This window comes from Buteo buteo, chromosome 13 (assembly GCF_964188355.1).
Source record: "Buteo buteo chromosome 13, bButBut1.hap1.1, whole genome shotgun sequence".
NCBI classification, from domain to species: Eukaryota; Metazoa; Chordata; class Aves; order Accipitriformes; family Accipitridae; genus Buteo; species Buteo buteo.
Genome location: NC_134183.1, coordinates 25553116 through 25576563, shown reverse-complemented (window position 1 = coordinate 25576563; position 23448 = coordinate 25553116). Strand labels below are relative to the sequence as shown.

Sequence of the window (23448 nt, the reverse complement as noted above, 5' to 3'; positions counted from 1 at the left end):
ATAATCTGGTTTAGAGCAATTTTTGATGCAATTAATGGTACCTTATATGAAGGTTTAGTGCAAGGTTTAATAAAAGGGGGTTTATAAATACCAAGATTACCAATCACAGAGAAATAAGAGTTAATGTTAATCATCACTGTTCCCAGACTTGTGAAGTATTTTGAATAAGTTGCTTTAGAGCTTCTAGGTCCCTGTAGTCCACAGTGCAAAAGACAGAGCCTTTGGGTGTTTCTCAAAGCTTAAATTAGATAGATTAAAACTGATAAGTTACTTTGAGCTGTTTTTGCTTGGATATCAGTATCTATGACTTCAGGTGGTAGTAGTTGTGGTTGTTCTATTGCAGGCAAAATATTTAAGCTTTAGAATGAGATAGAGCTGAAGTATGAGTGTTCCTGAATGCATTGTATTAGCCTCACAGATGTCCATGCAATCATGTAAGTCATTCATCCTTTAAGTCATGCATACTGGAACATGATTTTTGTTAATTTTGGTTTTTGAATGTAAACTATAGCAGCATCAAAATCTAACTGCACCTCCTTTACAGGGGTCAGTGACTTATCTTTATCCAAAAATTAACTTTCTATGTGTATAATAAAACAGTTCTATATAAGCATTCATTAGTAGGAAAGTTGTATAAATAAAAGTAAATAACGACTGTGCCTTAGAAACAGGTCATTCCAATGAAAAGAGTCTTGTTTCTTCCATGTGTTTTAAAAACTGAGCCTAATTCAGATGGCAGTATCAAACATTATTTTTATACCTTCATACGCAAATGATAAACCAAAACCCATTGTCCTTTGATCTGGTGCTAGCTTGCTATGCCACAGGCTGTAATTGTAGCAGTGAGATAATTATCAGTAGAATAAGATTTTTATAGATTATATAGCTAGACAAAGCTGTTACAAATCTTTGAAGACACAGGATTACCATTTTACCAGTGGTAGGAATGTTTCATTTCCAAACAAGGTATTTCATGGGAGATTTTGCTATTGTTTTTCCCTTTCAGATCAGGTGAGAAATACAGGCTATTTTCCAGTTCTGAAGGGTAGCTTTCAACATTCCTGTATGTTCAGCTGAGTTAAGTCCTGAATGTATTTGAACAAGATGCTGATTATGTGCACTTAATAAGCATCCATTTCACAGTTCTGAAAAAAACCAGGGTTTTGCCATGGCACCATTGGCAATTTTCAGCTCCTGGGATTACAGTAAACAGATAAAATACCACACGGGATATTTTGAAGTCATAAAGTTGTACTTGAAGATAAAACAGGTGATCCTTTATGAATAAATACAGAGATGTTTGTTAAATATATGAAAGAGCTAACAAATCTGGCACTTCCTAGCTGGGTGGTAAAATAACACATTGGCATACTCAAAGATGTGAAGCTTTTACTTTTAGAGTGTTTTAATCAGTAGTAATTAATTTTCCTCATCTTGTGAAATACCTTTTAAAGTGTAGTGAAAGTTTTCCTGCAGAGTACTCACTTCAAGACAAATAATTAATAAATACAAACTAATCTGAAAAAAATTGCTGTTGCTTAATAGCATTGCTTCAAACGATATATCAGTTCCTTAATAATCACACTTTATCACTGTTATAAATGCCAATACTACAATATTGTTGAAACTTCTGTCATTCTGTCTTATTGTGGTCTGCTGTACTTGGTTCTTCCTAAATGTTTTTATTTCCAACACAGGTTTTCTTCACTGTGTAGGGTATTTCCCAACTTAGCTTAAAAGAAAAAAGAAAGCTTCTTAGGTTGTATCTTTCAACTCTTGACCCAAACTAATTATTTTAAAAATTGCTAGCACTCTTGCAAAGCAGAATATAAGTTATTTATAGTTAACTATAACAGGCTGAACTGCATTGGTAATATTTTTTCCTTTCTTTTGGTGTGGAAAAAGACGAAAATCTTTACCTACTATCTCATATCTCATTTTATTTCGTGCTTTCTGTGGTCCTTTAAAGGCAAAGATTGAATTTACCTTTTCTTAATTAGTCCAAAAATAAGATTCATCCACAGCATTACAGATTTGTTTTCTTCTGCTAGGAAATTTTATTATCTTTGAGAATCTTCCAATATAAACTCTTCTAACAGACTGAAAAATGTTTAATGACCTGAAATAATAGGGCTTTCTGGTATAGAATTGATAGTTTAATTTTTGTCTGTAGTTAATGGTCAATTTATTTTAATTATCTCCCATAGTTTCTTTTAGTTATGTTTTAGTTTTGTATAAAGCTGTACTCACATAAGTAACTTTTATATAAAAAAATTATCACTTAATTTTCATTGAAGCTACTGTACAATATAAAGTTACTTGGGGTATATGAGGGAGAGGGATTGTGTTTTGCTTTATAGCAGAGGAAAGGCTGCTACTAATGACAAGTCTATACAGGAAATAATTATCTGGCATAATTCTATAATGAATGTGTCCCTATCTGGTGATACTTGGGAGTAGCTATTTCACTTGAAATTTCTTCCCTTCCTCCAGCCAACTTAAAAGCATTCCAATGTAGGCAGTCATTGCTTCTACCTTCAGAGTAGTGCCTTGTATATTTACATTTGTTACAAGATCACAGTTATGAATGATCCTTTAGGTTTGCAAGCAAAATAGTGGTTAAGGCTTCCACTAACTAATCACAATATGAATTCACCAGGGGCTTTTTTTCCCCTACATTAATGCTCCTTCTGCTTCTGTGCTGCAGTGCTAGTTTTCATGCACATGGACAGCACAGTATTGTGCACAGATTTGAATCTGCTGTGCCAGGAGTATAGAGAAAATGGGAGTATCACCTCTCCAAGCGCTCCTAGCTGCGGAGAGAGTACTTGATCTGAACCTGCAAGGTTGTAGAACGGTGGCTCCACACTTCTTTACAAAAACCTGTTCAGCTTACCCAGTGCTTCATCTTTTCAGAGCATCTCACTGCATGAACAGATGTACTGGTTCAAATCAAGTGTCCATGTTGCTCAGTATCACGTCTGCAGCAGCGTGGCCTAGAGCAGATGTCTGGGGAAGAATAAAAATGGAGTAACCATAATGCTTTCCTGGGTCTTAATCTTTTGCAGTTCAGGGCCTGTTCAGGGCCTGTTGTGGCTTGGTTGTCAGTTAACCCTGATCAGCCTTCCCCAAGTCCTTCATGATTTTGTAGACCTCTATTGTATCCTTGAAACGTCTGAAGGCTGCTTGTACTTTCATACCTTTGATCATCCTCATTCTCATTTTTTTTCTAGTTCTATTGTATCTCTTTTGAGGGGAGAAAACAGCAGCACATAGTTTCCAAGATGTGGGTGAACCAGTGATTTACACAGAGGCGCAGCTTTTTCTTCTATTTTCATCAGTTCCTTTCCAAATCTTTCTGAAGACATGAGAGGCAATGCTTCTTTTTTGAAGTACATAAGGTTTTTAAGAGCTTGAATTTGAAATTCATTATCTAGTAATCTGTGTTGCAATCAGATTTATTCATGAACATCTGTTCCATGCTAAGGCCATTGCCCTACCTCCCACCCCCAAGTTTAAAAGTATTTTTTAAATTTTAAACTAATTTTTCAACTTTATTTTATAGGTTTGCAAAGGTACAAATTAGTGTATCATCACCTATTATACCATTCCGAGAGACAATAACAAGACCTCCAAAAGTCGATATGGTGAATGAGGAGATCGGAAAACAGCAGAAGGTTGCTGTCATACACCAAACAAAAGAGGACCAAAGTAAAATTCCTGAAGGAATTCAGGTTGATTCAGATGGGCTTGTTACAATATCTACTCCAAATAAACAAGCTACTCTCAGTGTAAGAGCAATGCCACTTCCTGAGGAGGTAACTCGACTTCTTGAAGAAAACAGTGACTTAATTCGAACTATGGAGCATCTCAACACATCTCTGAATGAAGATAAAAAAACCCATGAGATAAATCAGAAGACTCTGGATAGGATCAAGGAATTCAAACAAAAGTTGGAGCAAAATCTGCAGGGAAGAAAGTGGAGAAATGCTGTTGATCAGATCTGGTCATTTGGACCACGGAAGTGTGGGCCCAATATTTTGTTATATAATTTTGAGGGCTATAAAAGGTCTGTGTGGCAGTGCCTTGGGAATGCTGTGAAAGAAGTAAGTAAATACAGAGACTTTGACAACAGCATAGTAAGTGGATTTCAGCTGGCTACGCTTTCAGGTCCAATGTGTGAAGAACCCCTTATGGGTGTTTGTTTTACAGTGGAAAAATGGGAAATAAATACAGTTGGAGAGATGCTGTCAACTAGCAGTCAGGATTCAGGGGAGTTTGATGCCGTAGAACATAAACAAAATGAAGATACTACTCTAACAAGCAGTTGCACTGATGAAGTTTGCAGTGTGAATGAACACCAGGGCAGCAGTCAAAGTGTTCCAAAATCACCTGAGAAAACGAGTAAACACAAGGGAGAAGTTTTACTTGCAGATTGTTATGGTCCCTTCTCTGGACAACTGATTGCCACCATGAAGGAAGCTTGTCGTTATGCTTTGCAAGCAAAACCACAGAGGCTTATGGCAGCAATGTACACATGTGAAATTATGGCTACTGCAGAAGTTTTAGGTAAGACAGAAAAAATAATCCTTTGTCAAGAATTTGCTTTCTGAGTTCCAATGTTAGGTTTTATAAATTAGACTGACTCAAAGTATAACTTGATTAAAAGTTTTGTCAGAAGTTTTTTATAGTTCTCCAGTGGATTTTTACAGTGACTCTCTGATGCCTGTACTATTTATACTGTTCTGAATGAGAATTTAGCATTCTTCTTGCTTATCTGGAACATATCCTTAAATAGCAATGGTACACTTTTTTGGAAGTGCAAGATAGAAAATGTTGCCTTTTTGTAATATAAACTTAAGTAAATATGAATATCAATATCAATTGCTCATAATTAAGCATTAGTTCCATGAAGAGATGAGGAAACCTATCCTGTTTGTAAAATGAGTGTGCAGTCTTAGTAACTGTCGTTTCATGATGTTTTAAGTTAATATAATAATCAATATAGAAGTAAAATCAGGAAAATGAGATAATATTAAATTATTGTTACAGTCCAGTTTGTAGATTATTTTTCTTTTTAGTAGCATCTGTATCCTTCTGGTATTCAAGTTGCTCACTTTGCAAACCCAGTGCATACCAAATTCATGTCACTTATATTACCTTACCACTTACACCTACTTAAACTTGTTTTAATGACCTACTTTACAACAGTGCTTAACTTTCCGTAACATTTGTTCTTGGAGTTTTCCATGGGAGTTGCTTGCACACTGAATCTGATCCAATGCACCAAGGTTTTCATTAAAACTAACTTCCATTGCACTTAAGCTGTCAGCAAATTTACTTTGACTATACTAATGATGACAGAAATTATAGTATATCCTACATACAATAATCAAAGATTTGGTTATTTGTTGTAAAAATCTCAGCTGTTGTGCACACAAGCATAATGATAGCAGTGATACAAAACAAATGTACAAAATGTATAATTGTGTGTAGGGAAAAGAAATGCCTTTGAATGTACAATTGTTTTGTACAGGTGCCTGATCCTGTTCTTTTCTGGAGGTACTCTTTAGTAGGCCTTGTAAAAGGTGTCCTGCAGTAAGCTTATTAGCACATTACCTTAAACTACAACTTACTATGACATAGAACTTCTGCATTTTGAACTATCTTTAATTATATGTTAATATGTAAGAATGCCTGTCAAAATCAGACTTCATAGTGTTACAGACTACTGTTCCAGGAGCACATTAACACAATATTTCTGACTATCTATGTCAAACTATAAGCAAGATACCAATTTTCAAACAACAAAAACATTGTATAAATTGCTGTTTTCGAAAATACCCACTACCAAAAAAGCATGATTGTTTATAGTGATGTAATTAACGTGCATTGCCTCATCAATTGTGCCATAAAACCAAATGGAAACATGGCTTTCTAATGCATATATCTATATATTTAATGAGTGTAATTTAGGACTCAGGCATACAAGCAAATTAGTCCAGTCTAATGAATGTGAGTTGTGTGGTAATAACCATGGACATGCACTTGGTTCATTACAAATTCATGGGTTTAATTTTTATTATGGAGGGTTAAGCTAATAAATTGCATCCTCATTAGGGGAAGTGAAGAGTATGCATGCTATCCAGTAAGACTTGGCAGTTGACGTGTGATAAACCACTGGCTTTTGTAACTTCATTCTTTCAGCTGGTCTTCCATACATTGATACCCAGTTTTGTTTAATATATCTTCACATTAATCTGCTTGTTTTGAAGATGTTAGGTTCTGAGAAAGCTAGTTCTTCTATGTTCATTGTCTCAGTATATAAAGCTTTTTCCATCAGACTTTTCTGGCAATGAAAATAAACTGAAGTGGAGCTGAGGAGAGGAGCAAGGAGAGAGGAACACAGAAATGTGTTGCAAGCTTACACATGTCCAGTGTAACGAGCCTTGGGTTTAGACTTGGGTCCTGCATACACCCAATGTTTTCCAGTAGGTTATACTTTGAGCATCTCATTCCTGCAGTTAGTTCAGAAAAATCCATTTTTACACACTCCTGCTTTATGGAAGTTCTATGTAAACTGCCAAAAGCTGAAGAATAGTCTGAACTAGTATCACATGTTTAATTATTATTAGCTTTTGCCTGTTGATATTCCTACCTTTTGAGCTCTTCTTCCCTTCTCTCTTTTGTGTTCTGGAGACTGAAAGCTAGACTCTTTTCACTTTGCTGATGTCAGTGAAACTCAGCTGGGAAAGGACTTTACCAGACTCTGTTGTAGCTTTGGTTTTTTGGATTTTGATAGCAATTGTCATGTCTTTATTTTTTTTTAAATAAAGTTATTAAAATTTTAGATGATGCATTTTAGGGGGCAATTCACATCAATTCATAGTATTATCTCTGGCTCAGTTGTGCGAGTGAAAATGTGGAGATTCCAAAATAGAAGAGCAGCTCCTCCTTTCCTGTTTGCTAAGTTTATGGTGACCCCTAGGCCCTTGCAAATGGTGATCCTGTTTTCCTTCCACGGTATTTCTTTCCAGTCTGAAGCTTTTTTTTTTTTTTTTTTTTTTTTTTTAGTATGCAGGGAATGCAGAAATTGTTTAGCATTTTCACTTGATGCACTGAAGCATCCTTCAGTAAAGTGATGAACAGGACTTAAATATTTTAAGGAGCTGGACTTAATACATATTTAAAGTGAGCCTATTATGCACAGACTTATTCTGTATGTTGCAGCACCTTGAAGCTGTTTTTGAAGTTGCAAAATAATTTGTTTTAACTATTTTGAATAGGAAGATCTTACAGTATTTCTTGTTGATTGATGCTGCTAAATCCATTCAACTAATTAGTGTAGAGGTAGAACCAGTATTTCTTCAGTGTACTGCAGTCTGCTCATAGTGGTAAAACTGAAGACCTTATATAGCATTAATTGAGGAAATACTCCAGACTGCTTGGATGAAATACATGTAGCTAGAAACCATTTAGTAAGCTATAAATTGTCTTCTGGCTTTTATGTTTTCAAAGAATAATCTTCAGTGAATTATGGCCAGAGTATGTGAATCTAAAGTGCTTTGTGATAAATGTTACCTTACTTATCTCATTAATATGTGTGCAAAGTTCTCTACGTCCTACTTAAAACAATTACTAAAATAAATATTTTGAATTATAACATTAATAACCTATAAAGTGGTTTTGAACTTACTTGCTTTAACAAATGGCTTTAATATATACTGTGTAGTACATACACAGTATACATACAGTGACCATGATGTGATGCTCTTTTGCAATGGGTATGTTTAAACTTGCATTTTAAAGCAGTTACTGAATTGTGAGCTGCACTGAGATAGGACCCTTTCATATCTGAGAATTTTCTGGACTCACTGAAATTTCCATAGACTTGAAATGGCTTAGTTATATTAACAAAGGCTGTACATGCATGGCAAACTCAGTGACTTATCTTCAGAATGCCTTAATCTTTTTGTGATTTTAAATACAGAATCTTAAGTATTTCCTCAATTTCCTCATGAGCAGTAAGAAGACCATTTTGCACAGTACAGGTGAAGTTCAGTCAGAGGAACAGTGAGGAGGTCCTGGTAGTGGCACAAGCAGATAAAATTATCAGTGATGATAGAAAGAACACTTCAACCCACATTTTATTAGAGAACTATAAACTCTGAAATGATTGGTGCTGAGCTGATGCTTCATTACCTGCATCTGACAGGAAGATTTAACTGTACTAGCTATGTGCTTGTGCTGAATTTCCTGAACAAGGACCAGATTCTGTATTTAAAAAATAAAGACAAATAAACCCACTCCAGCATTTCCTCTGGTATCCCACAAAAGGCTTACAGTATATATGCAAATCAATGTACATGGCTACAGTATTTAATAAGATCTTTCTGTCAACTCAGAACAGGTGGCAAGTATTATGAAGTAATGTGTATTTCTAATTATTTCCAATAAGAGTCAGGTTTGCCCAGCTGTTTAAAAGGTAGCAATCTGCATGCATGTTTTTTCAGTGCAATATAACATAAAATATTTGAACCTCTTGGAAATTGGTACAAACTTGTTCTTCGCAGCAAGGTACTTTTCATTTGACATCTAATACTAACTATTCACATTTGTAAATGAAGGCATTCCTAAAACTTTTTTCAATACATAGATTTTCTTGTTTTTATTATCTTGATCAACACAAATGTATTTGTTAGTATTTTTCTGTAGAATACTTAGCCCATAAGTTTGCAAAAAACATTTTAAAAAATTAACTTAATGCCTACTGTAAAGTCAAACATGGGCGTTTTTACAGCTATTTTAATGATATATACACTGCATTTCAATGGATTGAATATTAATTTGGGAAAGAAAAGTAAAAATTATCCATTACTAGCTTAAGACTGAATTGATTAAAAAACTAATTGAACATATTAAACATAATAAATATGTAGCATTTCAGATAAACTAGTTTTCCGTGATTAGAATAGCACTGCAGTATCTGGGACAAGTACCATATAGGGATATGGTGATCCAAACAAACTTCTAAAAGTAGCTGACATATGATTCCTGAAAAACAGTAGTATTTCGTAGTAATGTTTCTCAAATATTTGATTGTAAGAAATAAAGTTAGACACATAATCTGTCAAAGTGCCCTTTAAGAAATAGCCATATGATTGCATAAAATGCAACTAGTGCAAGCATTATCTAGATCCGTACAGTAATAATAATTTATTAAATGTTACTCATATCGTTCTGCACATTGTAATGGCAGAATATGTTTGTTTGAATTTAATGGGTCCACTTAATTGATACACTTACAAGGAAGAATTTTAGCCAGAGAAGTTATGTATTTTACTTAATGCTGAAGTTTCCTGAATAAATATTTATGTATTTCTTTTCATGATGCAGAATATAAATATACTGGTAAGCTCATCAAAATTATGTCTTTGCAGGTCGCGTGTATGCTGTCTTGTCCAAAAGAGAAGGCAGAGTGTTACAAGAGGAGATGAAAGAGGGGACGGATGTGTTTATTATTAAGGCAGTCCTGCCAGTAGCAGAAAGCTTTGGTTTTGCTGATGAAATCAGGAAGAGAACTAGTGGCCTGGCCAGTCCGCAGCTGGTGTTCAGCCACTGGGAGGTAAAAATATCTATTCACTCCATCTGGTTTGGTGATCTATTTCCTGTAGATGTGGCAGACTGGAATAATAAGTGGGAAAGGTTAAGTTTTGGTCAAGACATTTGATTAATTCCTTTCTGAAATGAAGAGGAAAAAAATAGCTTTATATTAGTCTTATTTCCTTTTATAGATATGCTGTTCAGGAATGTATTTATATTTTTTTAGATGGGATGCTTTTTTATTTCAGTAGAAAGTAAGTCCTTCACAAATGGAACGGATTCTTCATAAATGTGTTTTCCTGAATTTTATGTGCCTTTTTTAATGAGTTCTCTGGTAAACTTGTTTGGGGCTGGAAAAAAAAACCAAACACAAAACAACCCCAACCTACCACTAATAGAAAATGTAACAATAAATCTAATGCATATGAAAGTTAACCTTTAAGGCGTTAGCAGACACCTAGGTATTTTTTTTTGTTCTTATATATTCCAATGCATATTTTGATACTTAAATGCAAAGGGAATAGATTTCGTTCTTTCAAAATTGAGTCTGGTGATAGTCAGTAGAGGTGTCCTCAAAATCATTCCCTTTGGTCATCTTTGTCACTTAAAGAAATCAGGTGAAAATGAAGGTATAAAGGAAATATGCAAGTGGGAAAGCTGATAAGGAATGTCATCAGCTGACAGTGGACTGTATTTTGTTGCTATGATGTGGATAGTAGGTCTTCAAGGAGAAATATAAAAAGCTATAAGTCAGAGTTCCTTGTTCAAGACAAACAAACCTGCATTGTAGGCTTCTCAGAAGACTCCACTGAAGGAGCTAAATATGGGTTCAAGGGCAAGAGTTAGTGGGTATAAGCTTTTCACATGAAATTTTTAGAATAACTGAAGTCTAGGTTTTTCTGATGGTGTGGGGTTTTTTTGTTTGGTTGGTATTTTCTCTTTAGTCAGGTGTTCATTTATTTGGTGTTAGGACCACAGAAACTTTTGTAAATGGATTAGAAAGTAGTTCGTTTGTTTTTGTTTCATCTTTGGATTTATTTTGTGACCTCAAATGTCATGTCTTTGAGTACAAACAACCGCAGATTTTTGAGGTCAGTAATACTCCATGCAGTTGCCAGCTATGGTTCGTTTACCACTGTTTCTGTCCGATGTATGTGCTGTTTTTTCACATGGTGTGGATTCTTCCTCTTTTCCTGTAGCTAAATTGTCCTAATAGGTAGTAGTATCTGTTAAATATTTCACTGGCAGTATTTCTTTGTTAGTAATTTTAACTGCTTTAGGAATTTTATGTGGATGCCAATGGAAAAGGAGGATCTCTGCAAACCAGCTGAGTCATGTGCTATCAAAAGAGTTGGGAATCATTGAAATAGCACACTTGGAAAAGTACATTATTTTTTCCTTGGCAGTGGTACCTTACTGGTGTTAGAAGATGCAGTGGACCAGGGACTTACCTTTCCTCCCTCATTACTGGTTCATTTAATCTTCTTGTAACTAAGTCTGACTTCACAGAGAGCCACGGAAGGGAAAAACAGAGCTACACTGAATGAAAAAGAAAAAAAAAAAACCAAAGGCAATCCTCCGTAGATGTTATATACACAAAAAAATAGATAAAGCAACAACTTTTTGAATATAGGGATCTAGGTGTAAGCCAATAACAGATTAGGTACCTCAAACCAGTGAGTGTTGGCAGTATTGCATACACTAGTCTTGTCAGTTTTGGATGTTCTCATCTGAAGTGCAGCTGGTGAGGTTTTGTGGCTTAACTGGTCTTTTGACTGAACAGCCTCTGATATCAGTGCCCTAAAGAAATATCAGTCAGAACTGTTAATTCCAGCTAACCATTGTTTTGTGCCAGTTTCTTTAGGATTTGTAGCTACTGTGTGCTCCAGTACTAGGCAAAACATAAAAACCTCTTGCCTCTCTGACCTTCCCTTTTATCCCCAAACCTCAATGTGTATGTTCACTCTGTCAGATGCTACAAATTTTACATAAGAAAATGTTCACATGAAATTATAGATATGCATAGGAGAGGGAGATTTGAACAACTGTCAACATTTTCTAAAATTGACCCTCAAGAGAGATTATAATTACAGCTAGTATATTACAATGCAGTGATAGTAGGAAAAAAGATTGTGAAGCCAATCACCTTTCCACTTGGTAAACCTGTTGATGGGGAGGGTTGGGTTTTTTTGTCACATTGAAAGTCATGCTCGCATATTTTTGTGACAAAATAAGCCTTTTACTAAGCTACTAGCAATGTTGGCTCTGTGCAGCGATGGCACAGGGAGTGCATGCTACTCTCACATCAGCAGAATTGCTAAATAAATACAATTTTCAGAATCTGTAGTGGTGGTATGACAGAGAAGCCAGAAAAAATAGGTTTGTGTCTCAGATCACATGAGTAATTTGTAGAGCTTTTATCTGTTTCTTTTTCCTCTTTATATTCTGCTAAAAAAACCAAAACAAAACCCCCAGATTAATAAAGAAAACCCTATCGGGTTTCATCAGGTATTAGGCATGACTTTGACATTGCTACATTACTGATGAGTTATGATGGTAAATGTATATACGTGATAAACAACAGCATTTTATTTGAATCCCAATTATTTAATTTATCATTGTGTAAGATAATAGGATGTGAACTCTCTCTGTGTAATCTTATGCTATTTTTTCCTTAGTGCTAAAAATGGAAAGGGTGTGTGATAGCTACTTAGTTTTGTTTTGCTTTTCCAGTGTTACCCAGTGTATGGTTGCTGCTTTAGTTACATACTATCTAAACCCTTCCATGACATCCTGAATGAATTCTGTGTTAGTGGTGTTTTCTCACTGTGCTCAGCTCATTAGCGTATTCCTCTACACAGATTCCTTCTAATGTATTGTTATCCCTATTTTACAGATAGTGGAATAGACATTTCTTGGTATTTTTAAACTTTTAAACATTTAATCTTATAGAAATCACATGCATAAAGTATGTTTGAAGAAATGAGGTTTGAATTAATTTTTTTATTATTCTTGTATTTCATTAATATGATCTGTGGACTGTAAACACAGGAAGGTCAATGATAGAGCCTACATTTAAATGAAGCCATTTTGGTCTCTGTGGAAATGAAATTACCATTTTTTTTTTCTTCAGTTAATGAATGTATTTTGTATAGTTCAGAGTGCTCCAGCCCCAGGGGATGGAGCAATACATGTATCGAGGTCTATCTTGTCAGATACTCCTTTTTTATTAATTTCTTCTGTCACGCTTATACAATTTATTCCTGCCTGTAGAGGATGGCACCAAATAACCATTAGTGGGAGATTTCAGTTTGGTCCCAATTTAAACAAATTAATTTCAAGAGTCAGCCAAGTATTTTCTTTTATGATATCCCTAGGCAAATGTTAAATGTATTGGGTTTACGTGGCCATATTTTCTTAGATTTCAATATAAACTTTTTTCTGAATTCTTAGTTTAAAATATATAACTTTGGGATAATTATAAACTCCTTGTATTTTTTTTAATCCTTGAATGAATAATACATCTTCAATTAGTGTATGTTTTTGCCTGAGCCTGTTTCCTTTGTTCTCTCAATTCTTGCAGTTACATCTTTCACTCAATCATGTCATTTTATCTTAATCATAAGGTTCTTTGAACCAGAAGGTATTTGTGATTGCACAATGCTTAGAATAATGGAGCTCCTAATCCCATTTGGGAAGTCTGTGTTACAGTAAAAAAATAATGCATGTGGGTCTAGTCAGATGCTGACTGAATTCGCAGCAAGTGCAGAAACTGTCAGACATCTGCTAGTTGTAAAGTTGTGAAATGTATAGTATTCCTGTTAACGTGCATCTTTTAAATTGCATAATGATTGGCTGTTAGACACACTTTTATTCTTGGGGGGGCATGGGCAAACTGTAAACACATGTTTAATCTGAATTCTTTTTCAGTATCCCTTCTAAGTAGAATAGTGTCTAGAATATGCTTTAGGGCTCTGGAGAAAGGTAAGAGAAGGACTGCATATAATAATTGGTAGAAATATGAGGCATTCTGAATCTGGAAGTTTTATATTCTGAATTTTAATTTATTCCTTTCAAACTGTAAGTCATTTTACAACTCAGAAGATGAGGGCTTAATGTAGAAGTTGCTGGATGAGATTGTTAAGCCTGCATTAAACAGGAAGCAGACTAAGGTAATGAGAGATACTCTAAGAATCTGTGAATCTATACTAGGTTTGAACTGTAACTTTACATACATCATTGTGCCAGTGACAGTTTAGGCATGTAAATGAATTCTAGGAGTAACCTGGAACCTTTCAAATATGGAAAGCTCGTTGTATTGCCCAGGATATCTGAAGCTAATTAAAATAGTAAATAAAAGTGGTAGTGGTGTGGCTTTAATTTTCCCTTTCAATACATGTTTCTTAAGTAATAGGAAAAAATGCAGCAGTAGAGCCACACGTCTCCTTTTTTTCTTTCAAATTCCCAAATTCCTGTTTGTAGCTACTGACTGAAGTCAAGGCTAAAGCTCAGCTGTCACTGATTGAGACACAAACAAGGATGATGCTCTTGAGCTGAAATAAACTTCTATGAGTTTATTTTATAACTAAATGTGTAAATGTTCATTATTGCAATATTTATTGGAAGAGGAGTTCCTCATATCTGACTGCAGGCATTTTAAAGCCTTGGCCATCCCCTTTATATATTGTGAATGGGATCTCTGAATTATGAAATACTGTTGGATGTTCATTTTGCTTGTAGGGAATCTACGCTCCTAATGCATCTCTGCACGTTAAACATCTGAAGTTTGACTGCAGGTTATTCTGTACCCCCTTAAACCTCCTCTCTCTGAAAGAAAACAAGAAGCTATGAATCTGATACTTTTTTGGATTTTTGAAGCTTTTGGAAGATGGCCATGGATACAAAATAAGTGAACTTTACTGTTGGGTTTATAACTTCCATCTCTCTTGCTTGCTCTCTCTTTTTTTTTTTTTTCCCAGTTGTATTTTTGCCAAACATTGTAATATACAATCCAGAGCTGTTGAGAGAAAATACTCTGAAGGAATACAGAGAGAAATAAAATTGGGAGGTTTTTCCCAAGTTGGTTATGAAGAGAGCAGTCTGTTTTCATGCTTTCTTTTAAATGCCTGTATAAAAGTAGATATAATAATCTTGAGAAGAAGATATATTGTGTTTATTTCTTTGACACATAAGTTGGTCTATAGTGATGCAAAGTGGCAGCATTCTGTGAAGCCAAGATTTGGCTACAAGGTAGTCAACTGGTAAAAAGGGAGGCTGAAAATTAGTCATTTTTTTTTTTTTTCTTTCAGGATGTGGTATAGAGATTAGCTATTTGTAAAATAGGCAAGCTGTTACACAAAGTATTTGGTACAATGTGAAAGTTTGTGTTTTAACAAAATAAGTGTGACTTGTTTTTATTTTGAGAATGTTTATGTGTAGGTTCTTCTGTAAAATTCTTTAGCATATTGTAGATGTTTCTCCTCCCACCCGCTGCTGCTTAATCCTCATCCCCAGCATGATGTTCTGTGGAAGTGTTTCAGGTGCTCAGCACTTCCCACAGTCACTCAGTACGCCCAAGCAGGAAAGGAGGTGATATCTGCTTTCCACTGTGGTGGAATGGGCACAGCAAAATGGAGAATTTGAATCTGCAGAGAGAATATTCTCTTCCTTTCTGAATAGGAAGCATTTGGGGCCTGTAAGGGTTTACAGAGGAATAAGATACCTGTTCTGAAAGGGTTTTTCACTGAATAAAACCAGTAAGACCCCATAGTTGGTTAAACAACAACCAAGAAATGACAGAAACTTGCAGAATCTTTCCTTGAGATTTTAAGTTGTGGTTTCTTTCAAGGACAGGCTGAGATCCTGGCTGCTTTGAAAGCAGAATGGCAAAATTAGTAAGTTTTTACCTAATCTTCAATTGTATATTGCTGAGCAAAAGTATTTCAGCGCTGTAGTACAGAAATTGCTTTAAAAAAGGTATTTGGGCTGCTCTACATTACAGGTTATGGGAGCTCCTAGTCATATGCTAGCATCAAGCTGTTTTACCTGGAGTTGATGGAAGGCAGCTGATTGCTTTTAAAGTTGCCAAATGTCATCTTGCAACACTGCTCTAGGATCTATATTTTCTTTCACATGGAAGTAAGGAATGACTTGGAAAACTACCTGTCAGTACAGGCACGAGCATGGTATGTATTAGGCAGTAGTGGGCTGCCATATGCCAGCACTGCTTTCCAGACTCTGTAGCTGGTTGGGTTAAATACAGGAATTAGCCAGACACTTGGGTACCTTTGCATTACACTGTGCGTGAAACTCAAGGAAGGGCTTATTTACTGACATAATGGGTCTTTCTGGATCTGAGGTCACAGGAGTGTAGTCGGGAAATTAGCCTCTATCCACTTTTGAGATTGTCATATCCTCCCTGCTCTGTTCCACATCCCAAAAATGTACGAGGCACTGTTTAGAGCCCACCCCAATCCACCTGACCTCAGTCTTATTGGGTACCCTGCCTGGTGTTCTCTGTTCTGGAAGCACACTACCAGTACCCAAATGGCCTTGCACCATTTGGTTATGTTCAGTACAGAAGCACTTTTACAACATTACCCAGCATATTACTGAAAACCCAGCAGGTAACACTTTTTCAAGGTTACATTTCACATAAAACTCTGCAAAGTTCTATCATTTTACCTGAAATGTAGAGGTAATTTCCATTTGATGGGGCTGCTTCAGACATCTAAGACATGCATATCAGCTGTACCCTTTTAGTTGCATCGTCTATGTCATTGCTAAGTGATGGGCACCATTTGAACTGTGAATGTTCTTGAAGTATCTTTCTAGCATCAATTTTTCTAAGGTAGAAAGGATTGTGATACACCAAAGCCTGTGTCATCTTTGAAATTGTGCATAAGAGTTCTTCTGAAATTTTTTTTTGAAGAACAACTTCTGGCATAATGTTTTTCTTGGCATGCTAAGGGCTGCTTGTGGTAGTGCCCAATCACACTGAATTTAGTGGTTCTTGGGATTTCTTACTAAGCAGTTCATGAGGGCCATAATGTTGCTTGCTGGTCTTAAGATCTTCATTGGACAGTGTAAGACTGCTCTTTCTATTCATGGTCGAACTAAAGAATTTTCCATACTGATGATATTTGGCTCAAAAGAAATTTTTTGTCCTCATCAGGCAGTAAGGACCAGTAGGGGAAATGCTACTAGGAACATGGCTGTGTTCCCAGATTTGTCTGACCTTTTGGATGAACTAGGCAGATCCCTTCTGTTTGCTTTTGATGCTTCCCTCAACCTTGTTTTGCATAATTAGGCTGCCTTAGGCAGAGACTGCTTCATACCATCATTTTGTGAAATACACTAGACAATGGGACACAGATCACTATTGGAGCCATCTGGGTGCCACTGAAATGCAAATAATAAATCATCTTCAAATCAAGGCTTAAAATTCCAATTCCTCTTGAATTGGAAGTGATCTGTTCTAACTCAAATCTTACTGAAAAGTTTGATTAGCTTATATAATCATTTGCAGAATTTAGTACACATTGTATTGTCTTCCAGCATTAACATAGTACACTCATAGTGTTTGTATTTTTATGGATTATTTATTACAGGTATTCAGATTATGTCTCTGATAAAGATACAGGCATTTATTGTTTGAATAATTAATGTGGAAGTTGTTAGGCTAAAAGAAAATGACAGCTGTTTTGCCTATGCTACCCTGCATGCGGTTACTAAACAAGTCTTATGAGACTTCATTGTTTGGGTGTGTTGGTTTGAATAGTTGTGACATTTAATGAAACATCTTGCTGTAGAATGATTTCTTTTTCTCAAGAACACCCTTGCACTTACAGTATTTGAAGTAATCTGTTCACTTCTTTTGAAATACCTAATCCCAGCTGACTTTGTTATAAACAGTGTTTTATCTATACCTAGAGTGGGCTCATAGTTCTGCAGTGAGCTATGGAACACACTCTTCAGCATGTATTTGACTGTTTCTTTTCTTTTAAGTGTAATGCCATTCTAGTGATTTGTTTGTAGTCATACTTTAAACAAATTCTATCACCCAAGACTTCTATAAAATAGATCAATGAACATATTGTTAAACAATACTATTAAAGAACACTTCCATCACTTAAGAATTGCATTTGCAATAGCAGATTTAAGAATTGTATCAGCTGCTGTGCACTAATTCATTTTACTGTATTGCATTTTGTATGGCTGCATTTAGAGAAAATATTTTTTCTCTAATACAGTAAATGCTAGTCCAGTGATCCACTACACAAACCTTGATGTATAATTCACTTTTTGAAAGAAATTGTTTTCAGAAGAACCATGGGGATATAGTGTAGAAATATTTGGTTGTGTTAACTAGGAAGCAGTAGCTGTCTTGCTGCTTTGTCATGCATGCTTTGGAGGAGTAATCATGTCTTTGTTCTGGGCTATTTGGAGTCAAGGCTGCTGTTGTCCCCATCAGATTATTCTGGTGTTGAATAATAAATAAGCATAGGCCAGTGGCTAGTTTATGCTGTTATGAAGAAAAATTCCCAAGTCCTAGCAAAAGTTCCCAAAGAAAAGGTACACCGAATTTCCTAGTTATCAAATCACACACAGTGTGGTGGTATTTTAAAATGTACTTTACCATTATGTCATTAGTTTTGCATTGTCTTTCTCCTAATATTGGTTCCTCTTGATGTTACACTGGGGGTGTAAACAGTTTGGCTGTGATAATTTTCTTGTCACCCCTGCTCAGTGGTTCCCAGACACATGGCACACAGGCAGAATGAGAGAAAAGCGGACAAAAGACCTTTGGTAGAAGTTTAACTGAGCCACTTAAAGATTTTTTTCAGCTGTGAAAGGCATGTTATTTTGAATTTCCAGTTCCATTTTGATTGAAGTTTTTGTTTAGGAGTGTAACTTTTTGAAAAAGCACTGTTAAGATGCTATCACATTTCTGTTTTTTAAATTAATCTTAGGCTGTATGGTTTAGTTTTGTACTGAAAAATTAGTACGTGGAAACATCTAAATAATTTTAAATTAAAGATGACATGCAACATAGAATAACATTTGTGGGTGTCTTTTTCTGCTTTGATCCTGTGAATCTTCCAGGATCCACAGTACATGCCCTCTGTTAAATGGTTACATCGTATTCCAGAAGGATCAGTCCATTTAGAATCTAATTAATCATTTAGGACTTTATCCAGACAAAAACTCAATTTCTGTCACAGATTCCAGAGTCATCCCTATGCGGTTCCCATGAATACAAACAATAGCTCAGGGGCTAAAAAGCTTCTCAGCTCTGATTCCAGGAAACCCAGACCCACCATTCTGACAACTACTATTGTAAGCAAATTGATGACAATGCTTTTGGAGCATTGTACGGAAATGTTTTTTTTTCCTTTTGCTTGCTTGCGCTGTATTAACAGAGTATGGGGAATGATGGATGCCACCTGCTATATGCATTTACTTTGATTCATTAATATGATGTGAATAGAAGAGGGACAGTCTAGTCTGTGCCCTCACCTTCACTTACAGAATCAGAACTTTTAAAAAAGAAAACTTCTGACTTTTTTTTGTATCACTGTGTCAGTAACACCTCTGTGCGGTTATATTAGGGTTACATTAACATGGCTATTTGCTGACTTCTTAAAGGAGATGCACAGCTGATGCCCCAAGTTCCAGCTGACTCAGTAGAACTGACTTCCTCTTTCTCATTACTTATGATGGTGTGGTAATATAAATACTGCATTCTAATTAACCTCATCTTTTGCAGTGTGTCCACACCATTCAGATAGGCATGATCCTCTAACAGAAATTTTCAGATGCCATCATAACTCATTCTAGAAGCAGTAGACAGGTTGAGAAGCAAAGCTAGCTCCTGAGGTGGCTTTTAAAACCCAATTTATGTCCCTTTACAGTGCTGTTCTGCATCATGTAGCAGTACAAGGTTCGCTCAGGATTCTGTAGCCCCATGCTGCAATAAGTTTGCAGTTTAGCCTTGCTGGCTGCTAAATACTAAACAGTACATACATTTGGGCCTCCTGTTATGTTGGCTTTCCTGAGAGCTAGAGATACCTGTTGAGGCATAAAGAATTATTATCGGTAGAAGAAGTATCCAGTGCAAAACTTCAGTTAACAGGAGTAGAACAAGTCTTTAATAAATTATTGAAAGAGCCAGTCTGTCAAACCTGGGGATTTTTTAAAGCATCCATCACTGCAGTATTTAAATATTTACAGGTAGATTAGATCGCTAAATTCAATTTTGTATACTTTTGGACTCCTCTGTTGTATTCATTCTTCAAGAACCACTGTTTCACTGTTTTTCTCTGGGCATAACTTCTGGGTGTTAGATTTCTTGCTGATGTAAAAAAAAATTCATCAAAGGGGATAGTAACAGCCTTTAAAGTTATCATAGTTTGTAGCTGTATAATCTCCCACAGCAGTACAGTCTGGAGCAAATCCATTGAGCATGAATCACCTTTTCTTATTCATGTGTTCTTGGACTTTGAAATTTTTGTTTGTTCAGCTCTTTAGGCAGATTTGAATGGGGAAGTCCATGGTGTTTTTCTATCATTAAGATGTTCAGTATGAACATCACTACAACTTCATCAAGTCAACATGCAATTTTTGCCCAAAAGTTGGAAAAATCCCAGTAGTCTTCACTGCCTCTTTTCTTTATTTCTAATGTATAAAAGAACGGTAAAATTTTCAAGCTGTCCAAGAGTGAGGACCATTCTTTTTGTATTGATGTAAGCTTTAAGTATCTAGGCATTGGTTACAAGGCCCTATACAAGACATCAGAACGGGTATGACTCAGGCAGATTCTTCTATGGTTAGACAGTCCTTCTTACTTTCATGTTAAAAATAAATGTAGAAACATTTGGAAAGCTAAGTTTTGTACTGTTTATTTATGAGCTGTGCTTGCTTTTGGTTTTCAGCCAGACAACCCTGTGCATAGTCATTTCCCACCTAAACAATTGAGATTGGATGTTACTTTCAGCACGAGTAATGTTCCACTTAATTTACCAGCATTGAACCTACAATGTTAACCTAATACAAAATAGTAATCTTCTGCCATAGTCATTTTCCTAACTCCCCATAAAGTGTAATTTGTTTGATTGTGTTAAGTGTTATTTAAGATGAGGTATTAAATTAGGACTTTACAATTGTTGATGTTTCTGGGGAAAATTGTCCATCTTAAGCCATCATTTTTTAATTCCTGTTCTTGCTAGTTTGTGTAACTTAAATAAGCATTAGGAAATTTTGCTTAGTTTGAAATATCATATGGCAATTAAAAGTATTTGTCGGAAGAAAAGGTTTATAACACTAAGCTAAAATTGGTAGTTTAGGGAAGTTTGTTCCCTCCTTGTCAGTTATTAATGTTAGTGCTAGTATTATATATTTCAGAAGTTATTATACAGTGATGTCCTCAATTATTGTCACAACTATCACGATTCTTACAGTAACTAATACTTGTCCGCACTCCTTTTTCCATGAAGATTTTGTTTAAGAAATGGATATAGTATTACCTTTGGGTTTTTTAGTAAAAATATATTACCTGTAACTGCATCTTGTGAGGAAATCTACAATCATTTAAGTGAAAAAAGTATTTTTGAAATTTGCCACAGAACCTGAGTAACATATATGGTCAATTTCATTCCTTCCTAATGCTCATTTTTAGCATTCTTGGAAGGTGATCTTTTTATTTTTCACTAAGTTCCTTAGTGCTCATTAACTACAGTATTTTTTACTCTGTTTTATGGCTAATTGTCCACTAATGGGATGGAAAGTTAAACCTCAGGACTAAAACCCTACACAATTTTGGTTGGTCACCCAGACATCAGTTCACTAAGGAGCATTTCTCAGGTTTGATTACACATACACGTTATATGAGCCTAAGATTTGATGATCACACTTGATGACTTAGTAATTTCTCATGCCTGCAACAGTTTAACATATGAGTAGAACTGAGTTGGATTCTTAGGAGCTTAGAATTGGGGGGGGGGGGGGGTCTCCTTTATCTTTAGGTCTTAAAACATTTACTTGGAAAGTTAAGACTTCTTAAAGTAATACGAGAGTCACTAACAGTAAAGGAATAAACTGTTATCTTTGGCTAGCTAATTAAGCATTAAGCCTAGAATTTGTGTGAAATGTACATAGTCCAAAGGTAGAGAGTAAATATATCTTCTGACTTTCTTGGGGAATTAAAAATGTTGTAGCTTTGCTGTGCAGGATAGAATGAGGAAAGGTTTTAAAGACTTTGTAAGATAACTACATCTTTGACATACTGTCTATGGTAGCCTGAGAAGTGTGGGGTATATAGGATGAACTGAGGATAAAGACATGTCCAGTTATTCTCTGATGGTGTTATATCTGAAATCTCTTCTAGAGGAGGGCCCCTGAGATATTAAGCTGCAAGAACAGCTCTGCTAAATAAATTAGCACCAGAAATAATGATTTTTAAACCATCTGTCGAACTCATAGGGATTGAAGAACGTCAGGAACAGAAATAAGCAGAAACCTTCAGTTCTTATAAATTCTAATAAAATCATAGTGACATAATATTCTAAATAAGGAATTCCTTCTTGAAAACTGAGATTTTTCTGAATGTTATTTGACATTGTTTGCTGACTGGCACTTAAATTTGTTTTTCAAATTGCGTGTGCAGATAAATGCAACTGAATTTGAAAAGGTACTGTGGGCTTCTTATGACAAGTGCTACATAGTGTATCTTAACTCTTGTTTTCTGCTTAGTTAATTGCAGGCTTTCCAGAAAACTCTTATCTGCTCTACTTTCATATTTCTCTACTTCAGAGATTGATTCCTGAAATGTACTAATAAACCTTTGTACTACTTTACTTTTTTGTTTGTTTGTTTTTATAGATCATTTCAAGTGACCCATTCTGGGTACCAACCACTGAGGAAGAATATTTGCACTTTGGGGAAAAGGCAGACTCAGAGAACCAGGCCCGCAAGTACATGAATGCAGTAAGAAAGCGAAAGGGACTTTATGTAGAAGAAAAAATTGTGGAGCATGCTGAAAAGCAAAGAACTCTCAGTAGAAATAAGTAGCTGTGTCTGCTTCCTTTCTCTCCTGACTCAGCTAAGTGCGGGTGGATTATTTTCTATGCAGCAGATTCAAAATTTCATCTGGACTTTGTTCTTTGACACCACTTTTCTTACTTGCTGTAATGTCTGTGGCTTATGTTTTAATAAACTTAAGCCTTTCCAACTTTTATACAGAGAAAATAGTTTATTTATTTAAATAAAATACAGGCATATTCATTGTAATTGGTCTCAATTTTTAAAACATAGTGCCCTATTGAACTTTCTGTCACAGGATTAGGAACTCCTAATTTAATTTGTTTCTTTCTGATTTGTCAGTTGTAATTACATTTAGAGCTGGTTAGCTAGTTTGTTGCAAATAAACTATGCACTGAATTTAGCTCCTTTTTGACTGTTTTTTAAATTTATTTTAATTTCTGTAATATATTTGTACTCACCAGTACTTTCCGTAGTTACCTATATGCAAATAGGTGTAAGCCTATTAGGAGTTTCTAAACTATTTGTTTTACTCTGTTCCTTATGTAAGCAGTCATCTAAAGCTGTAATGTATCTTCTTTAAATCAGAGGGCAGGCAAAAATAGCACATGTGGAAGACTAAGCACTGCAAACCAAGCAAGGTTTGTCTTTTTTCTCTCCTTAGAACACATCTTATTAAAAAGTTCCTATGATTGTCTTAAGCTGGCAGCTGCTGTCTCTGAACTAGGCACGCAGCTACCTCTGCCAATCCTGTGTGTTTACAGACTCTTGCAGAAATTTCTACCCATTCAGCCTGTTGTCTTGAAT

The 23448-nt window shown here is 35.5% G+C and overlaps 1 protein-coding gene across 1 annotated transcript in view; it reads left to right on the top strand.

The window, feature by feature from the left end:
• EFL1 (elongation factor like GTPase 1) overlaps window positions 1–23044 on the top strand; it is an 80560-nt gene extending 57516 nt beyond the window's left edge. The window contains exons 18-20 of the mRNA XM_075045135.1: window positions 3566–4569; window positions 9441–9625; window positions 22483–23044. Of these exons, the coding sequence (XP_074901236.1) occupies window positions 3566–4569; window positions 9441–9625; window positions 22483–22671 (1378 nt within the window). The 3' untranslated portion in view covers window positions 22672–23044. The remainder of the gene's footprint in view (window positions 1–3565; window positions 4570–9440; window positions 9626–22482) is intronic.
• The last annotated feature ends 404 nt before the right edge of the window (window positions 23045–23448 follow it).